Below are 21,206 nucleotides of genomic sequence, written 5' to 3'. Positions count from 1 at the left end.
AAATAAACTTTCAACATCTTTCTCTAAATCCAGAGTAATTTATTAAAAAAGGGTGGCACACCAATTGGCAATTCCTATAGGTGGAGATGACCTGCTAATGCTTCTGCCTGATATCTCGACTTGGGCCTGGCTCCCACTGAAGAGACCTCAATAAAGGTCGAAACCGGTCTGGGTAGTGGCCCTTCCCTTAATGCATAACATTAGACATATCCGCAAGGAGATGTGTTTTGCATTATAGGAGATACTAAGATAGGAGTGTTGGTAGCTTGCTCCACCTTTACAACGAGTTGCCCTGGTGTGTACCACCTTAACCCAGTCCTGAAGATACTTTCAGGCGCAAACTTTGTTTGCTCACACTTGGATAAAGGATTAAACTAAATTTATTATACTCTAACCAAGTGGAAAATAAACTTTCAACATCTTTCTCTAAATCCAGAGTAATTTATTAAAAAAGGGTGGCACACCAATTGGCAATTCCTATAGGTGGAGATGACCTGCTAATGCTTCTGCCTGATATCTCGACTTGGGCCTGGCTCCCACTGAAGAGACCTCAATAAATGTCGAAACCGGTCTGGGTAGTGGCCCTTCCCTTAATGCATAACATTAGACATATCCGCAAGGAGATGTGTTTTGCATTATAGGAGATACTAAGATAGGAGTGTTGGTAGCTTGCTCCACCTTTACAACGAGTTGCCCTGGTGTGTACCACCTTAACCCAGTCCTGAAGATACTTTCAGGCGCAAACTTTGTTTGCTCACACTTGGATAAAGGATTAAACTAAATTTATTATACTCTAACCAAGTGGAAAATAAACTTTCAACCACATTGGCCTGTCACATTTTCACAAAGCTTATATACAGGGTGTTCGGGATAAATTTGACAGTTTCGTAAGGAAAAAGAAAATCTTCTTTGTATCTATTAAATTTAATGAATTGACAAAAAAACATTACAGGCAGAGTTAATTACAATACTATCAACAAGATTTACTCAAAATAACCACCATTAGCATCGATCACAGCTTCAATTCTGCTTCGGAACCTCGAACAAGCTGATGCTACAGTCTCCCTGGGAAGGGCCGCAAAAACTGTTTTAATTTTATCCATTAACTGGGCTTTTGTATTACTGGAAGTGCGATTGGTGTCTTTTTCAACTGCGCCCCATACAAAATAATCCATGGGGTTAAGGTCTGGGGAGTTTGGAGGCCAAACATTTGGACTGGTGAAGTCGTAGAAATTTTCAGACAACCATTTTTGACTTTTCCCAGAGGTGTGGCAAGGGGCCGAATCCTGCTGCCATACATACGGCCTACCATTGGCTACCCTTGTTATCCAGGGCTTGACTACAGTTAGCAACTCCACGAACAAAGCCCGAATTCCAATGCCAGGGTTCTTCAACACCTGTTCCTGCAGATTTGCGAGGAATTCTGCTGTACGAACGCAATCAGATCGTCTGCTAGGGATCTTTCTTCTTGCTACATCCTCGTAGTCACCATTGCAAGTCTCTAGTTCATGCCTGATTGTTTTTACTGTATTCAGGGAGCATTGGGCAGCAGTCGTAATATCCTTATTTTGATGGCGGGCACGAATCATCATGATACAAGTTATTCTCTTCCATGATTCAGGTGGGTTCCAGCTATCCATCCTTCTGACATCTTGTATATGAATGAAGAAGGGTCCAAACTTTTAAATGAAGAGAAGTGTGTGTTAATACATGTAACTTACGGAAAAATATAATTAATTATAAATATGTCAAATTTATCCCGAACACCCTGTAGTATGTTAGTTTTATTTTTTTCAGTAGAATTTTATTTGTAGAATTTGCATTTATGAAATGTCTTCAATTTTTTACGCACACACACACACACACACCTGCATTTACATCTTTGTTTGCTTTAGAAAATTTGACAATTTTACATAAATTGTGTGCTTTCTGCACCCAATAGCTGCATTAAAAACAGCTGTTACACATATTTTCTGTGACTGAAAATTTAAAAGAGGATGTTAGGACATATATTTAATTATGTACTGTGTTTGACAGCACAATAAAATTGTTTCAGACATGCATGTAGCATACTGTTTGTAGGAGAGACGCATTTTTCATTACAATGTGTCATTGTAATGAAAAATTACACAAATTGTTGCTAATAGTGCACAGATAATACACAGACTGTAAATGTCTGTACTGTGTTTAGTGATACAATAAAACTAATTTTTCTTATGTCTGCAGTGTAGTGTCTGTTAGGAAAGAAATGTTTCCATGTGTTACAGGTAAATATGAAAGTGTGTAAATGATCAGCCAGCACAATTTGAAGTTCACAGCATTTAAGGACTATTAAATGGGACCTAATGTGTCACATGAGAAGGCTCCCCAAATCATCACACAGCCACCAGCTCCTTGAACAGAGCCGACATGGCACATAATGGGATCATAGCCTTATGCTGTAGATGCCACACCTGCACCCAACTGTCAGCTTGATACAACCAATAACGGGATTCATCAGACCACATGACTGATCCACTCTGCAGAGGTCCAGATTTGATAGTCGAATCACACCAGGCGAGGTGCAGTGTCCAGTGACGAGCTGTCAACTGTGTATACGATTAGGTTGTCGGCTCCCATAGCCCATGGTATTCAGGATACAGCGTATCCTGAATGCCATGTAACCTGACTGTCAGAGTGTACCCCCTTGCTTGCTGATGCTTCTTGGATCTCCAACATTGAAACTGGATGTGATTTGTACAGACCACCATTGCACTGCAGTTGGTTTTTACAAGCCTGGACAGTATACACCATCGATGGCATGTGGTCAGCCACTACTTGTTCAATGGGCGCTGGTATATCCATTGATGGTATATTCACTGTAGACCCTTGATGGATATGGTTGCCCTCAAGAACCCTAGGGTTCTTACCACTTGGGCGATAGAATGTGACCCATCTCTCTCTCTCTCTCTCTCTCACACCAATAATACATCCACAAAGTTGCTAAGTTTGGCACATTTACCCATGTTCGTCAGTTGCGATACTTGGAAGCTTCAATGTCTGTCTAATTACTGTCTGCATTTGGTTTGGGTCGGTTTCACTCTGTGTTTGGGATGCCAATGTCAACTTCCCATCACTCCTATCTGTAATGTTTTGTCCATTGAAAAGTGTATACTGATCACCAGTGAATGAAAGAAAATTCTTAGACAACCAATTGAAATATAAATGAAACATAGAAATAAATACATACAACAAATTTTACAAGATTTTGTCCAAGAACCCACACGTATTCCTTCCATACCTAGATGAATCACCTGATTACTAGTCTTTTGCTCTAATTATTTACTGAGCTATCAAATGTATACAGTCACTGTTTATCAGTGGTTATTTATTTATATTTCACAAACAAATCTCTTTCACTGTCCTCATAAGTATTTTTGCCATCATTATGTTTATAGTTTATTACAAGATTGTTATTCATGTTATTCACTCCACCCAGCATCTTATAGGACACATATATCACAAATGTTAATTAATAATTTGTTTCCAGTAATGGTTCACATATTTGCACCATTTAGCAATTCAAATATACCCACCAGATATAGCATTATTCTTGATTATTATTTTTGAATACATCTCAAAACAAACACATTAGTCCCCTCCATGCAGATTTGGTTAGGTTAGAGTGGCAGTGAGAGCATCCAAATAGCCTCAATGTGAAAAGAGTGTTAGAGATAATTGATAACTTGCAATTTTGTCATTGTTACTAAGCCTCTGTAGTTCACTTTGCATTCATGTTTTGATGTACATGAAACTCATCAAGTTGATTAATCCCATTCAGGTTAGTTGAAGCAAATGGACTTTGGTTAGAAACAATCCAGGCACATGTACATGACTTTTTTTTTATGCTTGGGTAAAATTAAATGACACGACTATAATAATCTTATTTTTATTTTACGAAAGCAGAAAAGAAAAAAAAAAAAATATATATATATATATATATATATATTCTTCTGCATGATATAATTTTCAAACTAGTGAAAAGCCTGCTACAACTATCTTTCATTTGTGGTGTGATAATAAAATGGCAGTATGTTACTATACTACTGGTATGTGGAAAAATGACTTCTGCATCAGAATAGCTTCATTTCCCTTAGAGACAACAAGTGATGAAACCATTCTAGATAGTGACAGATCATAATGTATGGCATTATATATATATATATATATTTTTTTTTTTTATATTTTTTATAAAGAGATTTAATGACTAAAACCGAGAATAATTGTAAGGCTTTAATGATATAAAACACTACTAGTTTCGGCTTTCGACAGCCTTCAGGTATCTTCTAAAAATAGGAAACAGCAATAAAAACACTGAAGTTTAAAACTGAGAAGCACAGGAAAATTGCAGTACATAATTGACATAAAAACGTATTTACATTTAAGTTGTTCTTTCAAACGTGGCATTGTTTGTTGAGTGAGTGCTTGCAGACTCTCGTGAACGCCAGTACTGAACAACAGCAGAGTGGCTATCAGGGATATTGTAGCTCAAATTGTTATTTAAATGTTCACGTTTTATGTACAAGTCTTTGCTCATACTTCAGATAAATAGATGGAAACAAGAAGATAATTTCTTGTTTAATATGATATACTTTCAACTCAGCAAATAATTTCAGTATATGATAAATGTAGACAAGTATTGAATTAATGGTTTCATTACTGATAAGAGGAATGAAGTATGATTTAAATTTCAATCATTGTGTGTTGGTATGATTGAACTTTTGAAATGTGTATGTTTATTTAGGAAGTTCTTGATATTGAAAAAGGTTACATCAAAGATGATACTATCATTTTAGAGGTATGGGTTTGTGCTGATGCACCACATGGAGTAAGGTAAGTTACTTTATATAATGCTCTGAAAATAAAATATGTTATAGTTGTCATAAATTAATTTGAGATGCAATTTTATTTAAAACATCATTAATGGACAGTTGGAAGTAAATAAGTCAACTCATAAACAGTGAATTTGAATAGAAATTTGTTACATTTCAGAGGTTACAAATTTTTAATACATTGCAGTATGTTTTGAGGAAGGTGTAGAGTATGCATTGCATAAACAGTAAAATTTTTTACCTAGTGCATTGTAATTCAATTTTAGGATACCATAGATATTTTAGGCGAAATATGTGAGGTTTGAGAATTCATCCTACAAGTTTGATTTTTAGAAAGTAACTTTAAATATGATCATCAGTCATAAAAAAGTTTGGGTGTAACAAACATGAATTCAAAATAAACACTTATAGGGTAGAAGCAAAATGAAATATTTAATATGTTCACATATTAAATTAAATATGTTCACAAAAGCTCATATATAGTGTACTTAAAGGCAAAACTTTTATTAAAGTAGCATCTATCCTTCAGCAAGCAAAAATAAATACTTAACATTAAAATTCAATCATTAGTGATAAACTACCAGGCAGCTAAAAATTTTAGGCTGATACATTCATAAAAGAAGAAGTCATTGCAGCAGTTAGCTCCTCAAAACTAGGAAAATCACTGGGAATTGATGGTGTTACAATGGAACTGATACATGAAGGAGGTGAAATCATCATAGACACCTTGCTAAATTTATTCCAGGATGTATGGAACACAGGGACTTGACCTTCTGATTGGCGGAGTCCTTGTACCTATTCCTAAAAAGGAAAACAGCAATAAATGTAACAACTACAGAATAATAAAGCCTTATTAGTCATCCAAGTAAAATTCTTAAAAATACTATTGTCAAGAATCGAAAAGAAAATAGAAAGCAGACTATCAGATGAACAAGCAGGTTTCCGGAAGTCCTGAAGTGCAATCTATTATATTTTATACATACTTTTCACATGCTAGGCGAAAAATACATAGAACTTAACAAAATAATCTGTCACAACTTTTTAGACCTTCAAAAAGCTTTTGATTCAATATGGCACAAGGCATTATGGAAAATTTTAGAACATTATGGTATTGACAACAAAATCATTAGGATTATTAAATCTCTTTATTCCTCATCTGATATGAAAATTAAAAATTACAGCAGTGAACCGTTCCAGGCAGAATGAGGGGTAAGACAGGGATGCATCTTGTCCCCTCTTCTTTTTAATTGTTTTCTGGAATATGTCATAGATGAAGCTCTTCATGATTATGACACTGGAATAGTAGTTGGCAGGCTAAGAATAAATAACTTACATTTTGCAGACGATATCTATCTTCTGGCAGAAAGTGAAGAAGAATTACAAGAGATAACCAGCAGCGTTTTCGGAACGTTAAAAAAATGGATTATTCATAAACCTACAAAAAACAATGATAACCTCAAAATAAGACATTGAATTCTTAAAGATAGAAATTGGCAATAAACTAATTGAGAATGTAAATAAGTTCACTTATCTAGGAAGCACATTGAATCAAGATGGTAGTTGAAAAACCGATACCGAATTGCTAAGGCAACCGTGGACCTACAGAAGTTAAAACCATTGTGGGTAGATAACAGAATAGCAATCACAACCAGACTAAGACTAATTGACACCTTGGTGAATCCTATCCTCTTGTATGGTTGTGAGGCCTGGACTTTATTGAGGGAAGATGAGAGGAGACTCCTGTCTTTTGAAATGAAAACTTACGGAAGACTTTTGAGAATTCCTTATACCGCTCACGAAACCAGTGAAAATCTCCTGAAAACTGATTGATTCACAGATGGGAGAAGAAGGGAAAATATTCTGACAGTCATCAGAAGAAGACAGATGAAATGGTTTGGACATGTGGAGAGGGCTAATGGCATTCCAAAGCAAACACTAGAAGGAATCGTTCTGGGATTAAGGGTTAGGGCCCGACCTCGATTAAAATGGACTGACAACATCAAAAAATGGACAAATTCCTCCCTTTCTCAACTGACATCAAGAACAAAAACCGAGATGATTGGAGGAGGCTAACAAAGAATATCACCTACCAGCCATGAATGATCCAGCAGTCCATTTAGGACTATGGGAGAGAAGAAGACATTCAATCAAATTTTTGACAATTTGATTTTAAGCCAAAGTTTAGCCAAACAAGTATTTCAAAATTTGACAGGATGGCAACCATTGTTAAAGATGAAATTCTTTTATCTTTCATAATATAATTTCATTCCTTCTTCATCTTAGAGTTTTGACTTCAAAATCCCTCTTGAAGATATTCCAACCAGAATGAAGACAATTCTTGATCCTCGAAAATATGCTGTAGCAAAATTTACAACACTAGAATGTTTCACAATGAAATGTTCGTTGTGAAACAGTCTAGTGTCATAAATGCTTTGCACAAATCAGTTGGTTTCAACACCAGCTGACTGCATTATGAACAGATATGACCACATATTTTCTCACTGACTGAAAAATTTGAAAAATGTTGTCAGTACAATATATTCATCTGGATAGTTAAGATAGTATATGTTTGTCACTGCAATTAAGCTATTTTGCTTGCTAGTATGTAGTATAGTGTCTGTGGTAGAGGAGTTATTTTTCATTATGCAGGGTCATTTATATTTGTTATTTCTAATGACCCTGATTGTCACTAAATATAGTACAAACTCCAATTGTCACTGTTCTCTATTTAGCTATAAAATAAAACTACTTGCTTCTGCAGTGTTGGTTGTGGGAATGGAATGTTTATTTACTATTTCATTCATTATAAATTTTATGAGAAGGCGCAAGGGAACTGGTGATACCTTTGATTTGGTGGTGTAATTTAATTCTCACCTCTGGTCAAGTCCCAAGGATGTGGAAGAAGGGAAATATAATTCCTTTGCATAAAAAAGTCTGCAGTAGCAAATTATAGACCAATCAGTATCTCTTAAGAGATGGTAAAAGTACTGGGAAAGTTGGTGAAAAATAGCATTCAGGAATACATACATACAGACATACAAAAATAATTTGGGAAAATTTGGAGAAAAGAACAAAGCTAATAATAATGGCAAATACCTGTTGGATTTCTGCTCAGGACATGGACTGGTTATTACTAACACCATGTTCCAACATAAAAATGTGCACAAATTCACATGGACAGAACAGGCAAGGAATAAGAAAAGTGTCATTGACTATGTTATTGTTGATAGTGATATTTTCTCCCTGGTGCAGGGCGCCAGAGTGTATGGAGGATTTGAAATTGGAAGTGATCACTATTTAGTCTTGAGCAGGATAAAATTGAATTTCATATTGAAAAGAATAACATGTAAGAAAGTTTTAAAGCGAATAAAAGATGAGCAGCTCTCAGATATGAACTGTAGACTAAAATACAGAAAGATTATTGAAAAGAAAATGAAAGAGTTTGAGAACAGGAATCAAACCTTGGAGATTCAGTGGCAAACTCTGAAGAAAACATTGATTGATTCTGCCAGAGAGGCATGTGGTGAGGTAGTCTGCAAAGATAGAAAAATCAGAACTCCATGGTGGACACAGGAAGTTAAAGAGGCAGTGAAGGAAAAGAAGAAATCATATCAAAAGTTCCTGGCAAATAAGTTCGGCTTTTGCTCTTAGAGAATACAGAGACAAATGTAAGAAAGCGAAACACTGTGTAAAACTAGCTAAACGAAAGTCATGGGAGGACTTTGGCAAGAATATAGAAAATAAATATCAAGAAGGTGGTAAGATATTCTGAAGGTTGTCGAAGAATCTTAGGAATGGAGGAAAGAGTGCTGTAAAAGGAGTTGGAGATGATAAAGGTGACATGAAAACAGGACAAAAAGATATCCTTGAAGTATGGAGTAATTACTTCGAAAAGTTGCTAAATGAAACAAGCAGTGATAGCACAGTGGTAAAAAACACTCAACAGGCATACAGTCAGGAATACATATCCATACTTGAAGTAGAAAAAGCCATCAAAGGCTTGAAATGTGGAAAGGGAGCAGGAGTAGATGATATTCGACCAGAAATGCTGACATATGGTGGTATAAAAGAGGAACGAATTCCTGATGATTGGAGTAGAGCTCTAATAGTGCCCATATATTATAAATGTTTTTGGTCGTAAAATGTTACAAAATATAAGACTTATTGTTAAACTGACCATAGATTTTTAATTCGTACGTATGTTGGTACAATATTGCCTACCAGTTTCACTAGTAGCTGACTAGCTTTTTCAAGGCTTGCACAGTACAAAAAATGCGAAAAAGGTTTCAGAATACAAAACAACGTTAGTACCTGGTAGGTAGCTAAGGTAACACGTTCGCATGGCATTTCAGTATCATGAACATACGTTACATGCAAACGCGTAATATGATTATTCGCGTACTGTCATTCTGTTGAACTGAGGGAATTAATTAGATTTTTCCAAGTATTGTCCAGTATGGTCCCTTGATTTCTGTTTAGGTTGCTGCCTGTACGTAGCACTACTGCTACATCTTTAAATAAATGATGTCTATAATCTTTGTCTACGTAGGGCATAGAGCTGTTATTCCAGTCTATAATGTGGTTCGAAGTCGAAAAGTGATGTGCTAACCCTGAGGTGATCGTTCTGTTGTGATTTACATCGCCAACATGTTCTTTCTGTCTTATTTCCAGGCTTCTCGAAGTTTGTCCAATGTAGGAAAGACTGCACAAAAGAAATGTAGGAAAGAAATCAGCAGTAGTGCTACGTACAGGCAGCAACCTAAACAGAAATCAAGGGACTATACTGGATGTGTTACCTTAGCTACCTAACAGGTACTAACGTTTTTTTTTTTTTATTCTGAAACCTTTTTTGCATTTTTTTGTACTGTGCAAGCCTTGAAAAAGCTAGTCAGTAACTAGCGAAAACGGAAGGCGATATTGTACGAACATACGTACGAATTAAAAATCTATGGTCAGTTTAACAATTAGTCTTATATTTTAGTGCCCATATATAAAAAGGGAAATAAAACTGAATGTGAGAATTACAGAGGTATTTCTCTACTGAGTGTTCCTGGCAAGATCTATGCAAGTATACTTGAGAAACGGTTGAGAAGAATTGTGGAAGAAAAGCTTGGTGAAGAACAAGCTGGATTCAGGCCAAAGAGAGGCGGTCAGGATCAGATCTTCACTTTACGACAAATAGTCAATAAATCATGGGAATATAATAAAGATCTGTATTTAAGTTTTGTAGATCTGGAAAAGGCATATGACAAGGTGCCAAGAGAGAAGCTATTCAATACGCTACAGTTATATCGTGTCAATGGGGCATTATATCAATCAATACTTAGTCTGTATTTGAGTTGTAAGTCGGCAGTTAGAATTGAAGGATGTACAGGAAGATGGTTTAATGTTAAATCTGGTGTGAGACAAGGATGTTCATTATCCCCTCTGTTATTCATTATCTATATGGATCACATTATGAAGGAAAGTGGTATTAAACATGATATCAAAATTGGAGATGTTAATGTCAGCTCTTTGCTTTATGCGGACAATGTTATACTTCTAAATAAATCCGCTAGAAGTTTGCAAGATTCCCTGACTAAATTGAATAACTGTTGTAATAGATATGGTATGAAAGTCAGCATTAAAAAGACAAAGACAATGAAAATAGGTAGAATTGTTAAAAATGTCACCTGTGTTGTGAACGGGGAACCTGTAGAACAAGTTAAACATTTCAGCTACTTATGCACGATTTTTAGTGAAGGTGGTAAATTAAATATGGAAATAGTCAACAGAATCAACAAAGCTGGTATGGTAGGAAGTCATTTGAATAAATTCATATGGAATAAGAGAAAAATTAGTCGAAACACTAAATTAGCTGTATACAGTTTTAATTTATGGATCTGAGAGCTGGATCAGAAGTAACACACTTGACCAAAGACTGGAGACCGCAGATATGAGAGTCCTGAGAAAGATTAGAGGCATGAACAGATGGCGTCAATGGCAATATCATATTAAAAACGAGGATATTAGGAAAGAACTTGAAATTGTCAGCATCTAGGAATGAATTAGCATTGCTAATCTCAGGTGGTATGGTCACTTAAACAGAATGGGCAAGAAAAGATTAGCAAAAAAATGTTTTCTGACAGGTTTGCAGGAAAACCACTGAGAGGAGGACCAAGATATTGGTGGATTGATACGGTACAATGTGCCTTAGACCAGTGCTTCCCAAACTTCTGGATGTCACGGCCCCTTTTGCAAAAATTAAAATATTTCACGGTCCCCCTCGAAAAAAAATCGTAATAGAGAGATATATTATTATAATATTTATTGTATTTATATTCAATACAAAACATACACAGCAAATATTGCAAAAATCAAATGCATATATTACATTTTTTGCTTCTTACCGTTTGGTTCTGAGGACGATGCAGGCTGTTCTGGTAAAATATGAAATAATGTCTTTTGAGTCTTTCTGCTTCTTCTGATTGTTCGCGGGATTTTTTTAAATTTTTTATCAGCCACTTATCCATCTCAGTGTTAAATTTTTTAATGTAGAATAGATCAAATAATATCACCACTTACCGATACTGGTACACCACAGACTGATAACATGAAATTAGTGAATATTACCTGAATAAGGGAATCCCCGAACAAGGAATATTTTTATTTTTTGTGATTTTTCTCCCTTTAGGGTAATTAAGCCTAACGCGAAACAGACAGCAAAGGCAGGTTATTAAAACGTGCATATGATTGGTGCTGTATTTACAAAAGATCGCACAACCGAAAGATAAAAGCATAACTGACAATTGAGTTGAAATGCTAACTCTCTTCAACCGAATTCCATATGAAACTGCCATAACATTCATTATGTATATATATTACTTAGTTTTAACACGTTCGGTTGAATTTTATTGCTGCCTTGGGAAATCGAACTCACACACATCTAATTAATAACAATAGTTTTTACTTAGATACTGTGTTTGCCCATGCAACATATGGTTTTGTTTCAGTCTATATATATACAGCATAGTTTCTGTATGAGGGGACATGTGATTCATTAATGAGTGTGTTTTTATCCCAGTTGTCTCTAATTGCACTATTTCTTGAGAAATATATTACACAGACTGCTCATACCTTATTCACTGGCATAATAAAAGTACTTGTTTTTATTGCCTCTGCAGTATAGTGGCTGTTAGGGAGGGGTGTTGTTTACCACTGCAAGCGAGTTACTATCTCCCCACATGAACTTGTTTAAGCTTTTTTCATGTGTGAAGTATATGCAAAACTTTTATTGTAACAGAAAACTAGCTCGGATGACAGTGATAATATAAAACGAGTTTTGATATATATAAAGTCAATATCAATAGTGCCTGATTACGAACGCATGATGAAAGGGACAGGAAGATTTGGAGCTTCCTTGTAGAGCATTCGAAGTAAATACAATTAACCACTGCTTTGAAATGAAACATATGAATAAGCAATATTTACTAATATTCATTAAGCGCCGAAATACGCAGAAAGCAAAGTTTGTGAACCAACACCGATGTGTGAATTTTTCCATTAAAATATAAAAAATAATGAAATAGAAATAATAAATAATAAAAGTTAAATACGTTTCTTTTAAAATAAAAAAAAATCTACTTAGTCTTTAAAACATTTTAAATTTGTTTTCATTATTTCACGCCCCCCCACCTTCAACAAAACCTACTGCCCACAGTTTGGGAAACGCTGCCTTAGACGATAAAAATATAAGATCTGATAATGATAATATTTGAGTCTTGACAAGTGATAGACTGGTTTGGAGGAAAATTGTAGATAGAAAGTTAGTAATTATGTAAATTTTTCATCTAGTACTATCATATCCTGTACACCCCTTGAGGGTATATGTCAGGAATTTGATGATGATGAAAAAAATCACTAACCATAGAGCCTATCACCTTTGTTCCAATAACACCTCTCTTGCAACAAAACTCAGTCATATATACCACAGTTTTAAATCTAATTTCTACATCTCCAATAGCATCTAAAAAATAATCAGTCCTTCTCCCATTCACCATCCTCTATATCTGAGGCACATCAGAAAAAGTATTCAGAATGTTAAATACAATCTTTGCTGAACTTTCACGTCCCATTTAAAAGTAGCTACCCTGATCCCCTCCACTAAGGATGAACTCCCTCCCTTCTCATTTCTAGGTTTATATATAGATTTCCTTGTTCTTATAAGTTGGCCTACAATGGACAGATAGGAAGATCAACTACCAAACCCTCTATCCAAAAAAGGAACTGAACTTTTCGAAAGTAGAAGAAACTGGTGGTGCCACGTGTTGTATATTTTTGCTGTTGAAAGCAGCAACCTTCATTAGTGTTGTCTCAACTGTTTATGACATTTGTTTCATTAGAAGCCAAGTTATAGTGCCAAGAGTGACAGTGTGTTTTGACCAACAGTCAGGAAATGAGTTTCAAACGAGCTGCGATTGACTTTTCTATTAAACTTGGTAAAAGTTTTACCAAAATGCTTAAAAAAAAGCATACGATGATGAATGCTTATCCCGTATTCAGGTTTACGAGTGGTTTAAGCGATTTCAAAGTGATAGTGAGATGCTTCAGGATGACAAAAAGCCAGGCCGTCCATAAACTGCACTGAGCAAAGTTAACATCCAAAAAGTGCTTGATTTCATCAAAGAAAACCCGAAATCGCCTGTGAGATTGATTGAAGATGAACTGGGGATTCCAAAATCAACTGTGCACAACATATTGACCGTGATTTGTTCCCCACAAGTTGACTGACTACCAAAAAAGTAACGAATTAAACACTGCAAGGACCTCATTAAAACCACTCGTAAGGACTCAAACTTCCTTGAAACGATCGTTAATGGTGACAAATGTCATGTTTTGAGTATGAGCCCAAAACAAAGCACCAGAGTGCCTGAGTGGAGACCACCAGAAGAAGGGCATCCAATAAAAAGTAAAGACAATGCTGATTTGTTTCCATGATTCCAAGGGCATTATCCACAAAGAGTTCGTTCTGCCTGGCGAATCGGTCAATGGGGAGTTTTATCTCGAAGTTTTGAAGCGATTGATAGCGAGGATTCGTTGCATATGGCATGAATATCGTGATGCAGGCAGCTGGTTACTTTTGTACGATATTGCACCATTTCATTGTTCGAACATTGTGAGACAGTTTTTGAGCAAAAACCAAGTTTGTGTGTTGGATTACTCGCCGTATTCACCTGATTTAGCACCCTGTGAGTCTTTCTCTTTCCCCCGACTTCTTTTGACAATGAAAGGAAAGTGATACGACACCATTGAAAATGTTCAATCGGCAGTAACCACGACTCTCAACAGTATCCTAAAAACCAATATAAAAACTCATTTAACGAATTAATTGACTGTGCAAAATGCTGTATCGAAGCTGAGTTAGTAAAACGCTGTATCGCAAAATGAACATCCTGATCCATCACATTAAATTTAGAAGATAAAGATTGTTTTTAGAATCTGATGCAGCTCTTAAAAATCAGCCTAATTTGAATAAGTATAGTTGCATAAAACTTCCGAAAATATGGGAAACAGTAATAGTTTGAAATCAGTTTATATCCTAGTCCTCTGATAGGTGTCCATATACATGGTGCTCCACCTAACATTTCATCCAGGTGCTTCAGTTAGTTTTGTGTGTGTGTGTCACAAGTTTCATTTTGTACAATGTCTTCCTGACAATGTCTGTGTAATTGTGCTGAAATATGGAAGAATTAAGTACTATTTTTAATCCTTTCCTAGTGCTGTTTCATTCCATAAAACTTCTAACATGTCTTGTCATCTGTGTTTCTTGAGAATGAGGAAATGGGGAAGAGGATCCAGAGGCAAGTGACCAAGATGGTGAGTTGTGTTTGGAATGCTCACTGTGAAGATGGATTCAGGGTTTGTGGGTTGCAAAAGTTGGTTGATAAGCAAAAAAGTGGGATATGATAGAAACATTTCAGGTACTTAAAGGATTTTATAAGATTAATGCCCAGAAAATATTTCAAAACTTGGCTAAATGAGAAAGAACAAGAGGTCATCCCTGGAAGTTGGGTAAAGTTTGGTTAGCAAGGGTGTAAGACCTAGATTTTTCTGTTGGAGAGTGGTGAATGAATGGAATGGATTGCCTGAGTCAGTTGTGAATGCTTTCTCTCTTAATAGTTTTAATAATAAAAATGTTAATAAAATTACCTCTTTCTAGTATGCTTTATTTATTATTACTATTATTTATTTATATATTTTAAGCTGGGATTCTAAGAAACACACAGGTTATGTTGGATTGAAGAATCAAGGTGCTACCTGTTACATGAATTCCTTGCTGCAGACACTATTTTTCACTAACAAGCTAAGAAAGGTAAATATTTTGAACTTTTCAGTAACCATTGCAATTTTTCTGGTTTTAACCCTGACAGTACTTTTATTTATTATTTTTTGTGAACCATACCTCATAAATATTGCTAACCTATAGTATTATTAGGGTGAGCAAGCATCTAAGGATTTTTTTTTTTTTTTTTTTTTTTTTGTCAATGGCTCATTTAAAGTCACTTCAGGTCTCCAAGGGCTGGAATCTCACACTAGGGAATAAATTTCATCGACCTAAAGACAACCATGAATTAAATTCCAGCACATGCCTTTGCTGGAATTTAAACCTGCAACCTCTGTTGGGTTTACAATGACATGCTATCCACTCATTCAACCAGGTTAACAATAGTTTGTGGAAACCATATAAAAGGTATGTGTTTTATACTTATGACTGGATTTGTTATAAGATGCAGTGGGTAGCAAAGAATCTTTATCAGGGTTTTACAATTAAAGGTGAGTTATCTGGTCTCATATGGTGTAGGCCAGGAGTTCTCAGTCTGGTTGTGTTTGCAGGTGCATTTGAGATTCGGAAGAGAGTGGTGGGCACCAGTAATATTTTCTATGAAAATTTATACTTGCTTATCATATTAAAATGATAACAATTAACAAATTAATTAACTATGAAAGTAGGATAAATACACATGTAGCATTTATTATAGAACTAAATTAAACTATCGCATAAGCAAAAATATTTCTCTTTACTTTGGATAAAACAATATTCTTCTTCCCATCATTGAATTTATAGATTCATTGTGTTTTATTTGGATTACTCATTTTGGGGCAAATTTTTTCAACATGAGAAAAACAATGTATGATCAAAGTGTACCGACAACACCGGTGAAGTGGTGATACGTCCCTCAAGCACACATTTGCTTTTAGACTAAATACATAAAACATACACAAAAAATTGCCACTGGTAACACTCACACTCAAAGACAGAGGAATTACAAAATGTTTGTAACATAATATAAATGTTAACAATTTTTATGATTTCAATAAAAATAGTATTACTAGGAGAAGACTTATGTTTTCCAGTTTTAATTTTTTTTTTTTTTTCTCTTATTTAATAATTGATGGCAGGCACATGCAAATAGCTCTGCTGGTGCAAATGTGCCTGTGGGCACAGGTTTGAAAACTTCTGGTGCAGGCAATGATTTTCCTCCCAGAATCTTTTATTTTTCATACTGTAAGACAGGCAAAATGGCGAGAATTTACAGCCATAGCAGACACTGCAGTTAACAGGATTAAACAATGCTATCAAAAGCACTAATCATGTTTCTAAATGTTAAGTTACTTGGCTCTGACAGGTCACTGAACCTAACAGGAGAGGAAGATGAGTTAGATTACAAAATTTTTATAATTTTATTTCCATTTTCAATTCATTGTGATAGGACGTGACATCTAGCGGACTTAGTGCAAACCAGTAACTCACTTAGTGATAACTGTTTGCAGAAGCATCTACAAATGGTTACTAGATGGCACTCTACAATAATTAAGTTTCTCGAACTTTCTCGGTACTTTGTGTTCGTATATAAATAGCTGACAGTTTCACATGGTCTTAGTGTTGAATTAGTTTTCAGAAATTGTATCAACTGAATATTTTTGTGATTTAGTCAAGTGAAGTTTTTGAAGTATTCTCGTATGTATTTTTAAAAATGGATCGGTTTTTACTAAACAGTAATAAGCGCTGTGAGAGAGAAAATAAAGAGAGCACACCGTCAAATAGTGGCAAGAGTGTGAAGAAGCATAAATATCGAAAATGTGGTGACAGTTATTTGGACGTTGGTTTTACTTTGACAGAAGTCAATGGTGAAGGGAGGTCGCCGTGTGTACTGTGTATGACAGTTTTGGCACCAGAGTGCATGCTACCAAGTAAGTTGAAATGCCATTTAGAAACCAATCATCCCAGCATGGTTAGTACATCTCGTGACTACTTTACCTGAAAGTTAAAAGCGTTAAATCAACAAGGTGGCACATCATCATCATCAGCCATTATCGATCCACTGCTGGATGAAGGCCTTTCCAAGATTACTCCAACAATCTCTGTCCATGGCTCTCCTCTTCCATGCCACTATTGCAAATCTGATGATATCATCAGTCCACCGTGATTTAGGTTGGCATCATGGTCGTTTTTCCTCTCATGGAATCCAGTCCAGTACTTCTTTTGTACATCGCTGATCTTGTCTTCGGACAATATGCCCAGCCCATTGCCACTTCAGATGTTTCACTCTTCCTATGATGTCAGAGACTTTGGTTTGATTTCTTATCCATGTATTCCTTTTGTGATCCAATCTTGTGATACCAAGCATACTTCTTTCCATACTAAATTGTGTTGTTCTTAATTTTTGAATTTCCTTTGCATTCAGTGTCCATGTTTCACAGCCATATGTCAGTATAGGAAGAATACACTGGTTAAAAACCTTTCTATTCAGGCATAATGGTAGTTGTCTTTTGATTTTTTCCAAATGCTTTCCACCCAAACATCGCATGCCTTTTAATTTCATCCATAATATTTTGTTCCATTGATATCTGTTGTCCTAAGTATATGTAGTGATTACTTGCTTAATTTCTTCATTATTGATTTTTATTATTTCTGGTTGGACATAACTATTGAACATAACTTGGGTCTTCTTTAGGTTTATCTTTAGGCCTGCTGTTCTGCTAGCAATTTGGAGCTCATGGATACGAGTCTGTAATTCATGTGCAGTTGAAGTAAAGATAAACTGTCATCTGCAAAGCGTAAATGGCTTAAATATCTTCCATTTATCTTCATACCTTTCCCTTCCCAATCAAGAAGTTTGAATATTTCTTCTAGTCACACTGTGAATAATTTTGGAGATATTGTGTCACTCTGTCTTATACCTTTCTGTATTCCCACAGTAGAGATGCTTCCATTGAAATGAATTGCTGCTGTGGCATTGGTGTATGCTGATTTGATGGTTCTAATGTAGGGCTCCTCCACTAGTTGGTTTTGTAATGCTTTAAGTATTGCACAAGTTTCAAGTGAATCAAAGACTTTCTCATAGTCAATTAAACCAAGACATAGTGGTAATTGATATTCATTACACCATTCAATAATCTGTTGTACAACTTGAATATGGACCATTGTACTAAAGCCCCTTCAAAAGCCTGTCTGTTCTTTTGGTTGTGCACAAAGTCTATTAGCTAAGACTTTTGTAAACCACTAATAGTAGACTGATAGGTCGGTAGTTCGTCAAGTCTTCTGTCTCACCTTTTTTATGTAACTAGGGTAGGAATTAGGGTAGCCTTCTTCCATGTTGTTGGTACATCATTTTTCTTCAGGCATAAAGTAAATAGTTTTGCTAAGAGTTCGTAGATTATTTCTCCATCTGTTTTTAGAAGTTCAGCTATAACTCCATCCTCACCTGCAGCTTTACCATTTTGGAAGCTTTGGATGCTCTGCATAACTTCTTCTGGTAGAATCTGTGATACTTCAGCTGTGTTGTAGTTGTCTTCTTCTTCATTTAATTCATCATCCTGGTATAATATTGAGTAGAATTCTTCAATTCTTTTTGCTATGGCATATCTATCTCTGGTGATGGTCCCGTCTTGTAGTTTGACTGCAACCATCTGCTGTTCATCAATTGCTGTTTGGCTTTTTTGAGACTATGGTTGTTTTCAATTGTTTGTTGTATGAATTTACAATTGAATTTTCTTATTTCTTCTGTGATACGTTTTCTGATTGTTTTACACAATTCCATGTATTCAATTTTATTCTGTAGGTTAATTGATTGTTTCATAAGCTGTTTTGTTTCTTCAGAAATTTTGTCTTGTTTCTGTTCTGTGGTACCAGCTATTTCAGGTGAGCATTGTAAAAGGTTTTGGATAATAATGTCATTACTTTCTGATAGATCAGCATTGTCATCTACAGTAAGATGTTTAAATCTATTGTTTATTTCGTGTTGGAATACATCTTTTTTAATGTTGAGTTTGTGTACATCTATGTTTTGCTTTGATTTCCGAAACATTTTTCTTCTTTCTTTTTGGCAGTTTATTTGAATCTTACTGCATACCATACGATGGTCACTTCCAATGTTGAAGGTGTTTATAACAGAGCAGTCTTGAAAGATGTTTTTCTTATTGCTGAGGATAAAGTCAATTTCACTAGCTTTTCCATGTCCACTTTCTATTTGTTTTTTTCTTGAAGAAGGAATTCATGATATACAGGGTTTTTTTTTCTGCAAATTCTATTAACCTTGCTCCTCTGTCATCTCTCATGCCATATCCAAAATTTCCCATTGAGCTTTCATTGGAATGTTGAATACCAATTCTAGCATTAAAGTCTCCCATTACAATTCGGAAATGAAGTTTTCCTTTATTGTACAGCTGGGATATATCATGATAGAAGGCTTCAATTTCTTCGTCAGTATGACTTATTGTTGTGCATAGACTTGGTGGTTTACATAAAACAGTGCAATGATATAACTGAGGAAATACTGATAATTCATTAGTTATTTTTAAAAAAAAATGAAAATTATTGATGTATGATTAAAATAACTTTCTCATATCTCAGAGAGAGACAGTCATTCTGATTTAAATTCAGACACTGAAGTAAGGCCTCGGTGCTTTCTTTAAACAAGTATTCAAATTTTTACCGACATCAATGAACTAAGCTTGTTTCAGACCATAGAATGTTGTGGTCTGTATTTATTCCATGCTGTGCCAAGCAGGATTTTTTAGATTTGCTGTTGCTAATGTAAGATTGTTGTTATTATATTCTCTTCTCTCTAGCTGTCCACCAAGTTCCTTCTGACTTATCATTGTTACTTTCGACAAATTGGATACTCTGTAGAAAAGAGAATATAACAACAACAATCTTACATTAGCAACAGCAAATCTCATAGTAGCCACTAAAGTGTATTTCTTAAGAATTCTGGAAATGGGTTCTGAGATGCCAGAAATGCAAGGAATTGGAACTCGATGTACTGTTTCTTTATTATGTATCCAATACATGGCCTGCAAGGCCAGATTGACTGTATTTGGATTCAACCCACAGAATTTCCTCAAAGAAACCACCATGCTTGGCCATAGTAAATTTCAAAAGGAAAGACCAATTTTAGAATCTACAGCTGCACTCAGGATTCATCATCATCACATTCCTGCATTTACCCTCAATGGGTGTACAGGATATGATAGTACTTCATGAAAAATTTCCATCATTACTAACTTCTTATCTCCAATTTTCCTCCAAATCAGCCTGTTGCTTGTCAAGACTCTAACATTATCAGATCTTATATTTCTATCGTCTAAGGTACTTTGTACCGTATCAATCCACCTATATCTTGGTCTTCCTCTGGGTCGTTTTGCTGCCAACCTGGCAGAGAACACTTGTTTTGCTAATCTTTCTTCACCCATTCTGTTTAAGTGACCATACCACCTGAGATTAGCTCTGCTAACGCATTCCTGGACACTACTGCTAACAAAACCTCGAAGCAATTGTAATAATTTGTTATTAAATACTACAGTGGGAATAACTCCAAATGCAATTTATTGACGAGAAATTGCATGTGGAAAGAAACATGATTGTGACATTAATCGCATGAACGTAAACATGCAGAGTCTTAGTAAAAGTTTAATTCAACGCTAGGAAGAAATAGTCTAATTTCATATTCCACCGTATGATTAAATAATGCAATCAGGCAGATGGGCCAAAGTAAATAGCATTGCGGGACGCATATTGTGCATGCCTGATATAGATAATGAATAACAGAGGGGATAATGTACATCCTTGTCTCACACCAGATTTAACATTAAATCATCTTCCTGTACTTCCTTCAGTCCTAACTGCTGATTTTCAACTCAAATAAAGACTAAGTATTGCTTGATATAATGCTGCATTGACACCATATAACTGTAGCGTATTGATAGCTTCTCTCTTGGCACCTTGTCATATTCCTTTTGCAGGTCTGCAAAACTTAAATACAGATCTTTGTTATATTCCCATGCTTTCTCGAC

General features: G+C 35.4%; 1 protein-coding gene across 1 annotated transcript in view; it reads left to right on the top strand.

Moving 5' to 3' along the window:
• The window catches only part of Usp7 (Ubiquitin-specific protease 7), a 747,694-nt gene that overhangs the window by 169,154 nt on the left and 557,334 nt on the right, over positions 1 to 21,206 (top strand). Inside the window, exons 6-7 of the mRNA XM_090397965.1 lie at positions 4,784 to 4,872; positions 15,114 to 15,222. Coding sequence (XP_090254091.1) covers positions 4,784 to 4,872; positions 15,114 to 15,222 — 198 coding nt within the window. The remainder of the gene's footprint in view (positions 1 to 4,783; positions 4,873 to 15,113; positions 15,223 to 21,206) is intronic.

Source organism: Typopeltis vanoorti, chromosome 9 (genome assembly GCF_054136105.1).
Source record: "Typopeltis vanoorti isolate ZY-2024b chromosome 9, IOZ_Tvanoo_1.0, whole genome shotgun sequence".
In the NCBI taxonomy this organism is placed as follows: domain Eukaryota; kingdom Metazoa; phylum Arthropoda; class Arachnida; order Uropygi; family Thelyphonidae; genus Typopeltis; species Typopeltis vanoorti.
Note: the sequence above shows the minus strand (reverse complement) of the source record. Positions and strands in the feature narration are given on the sequence as shown.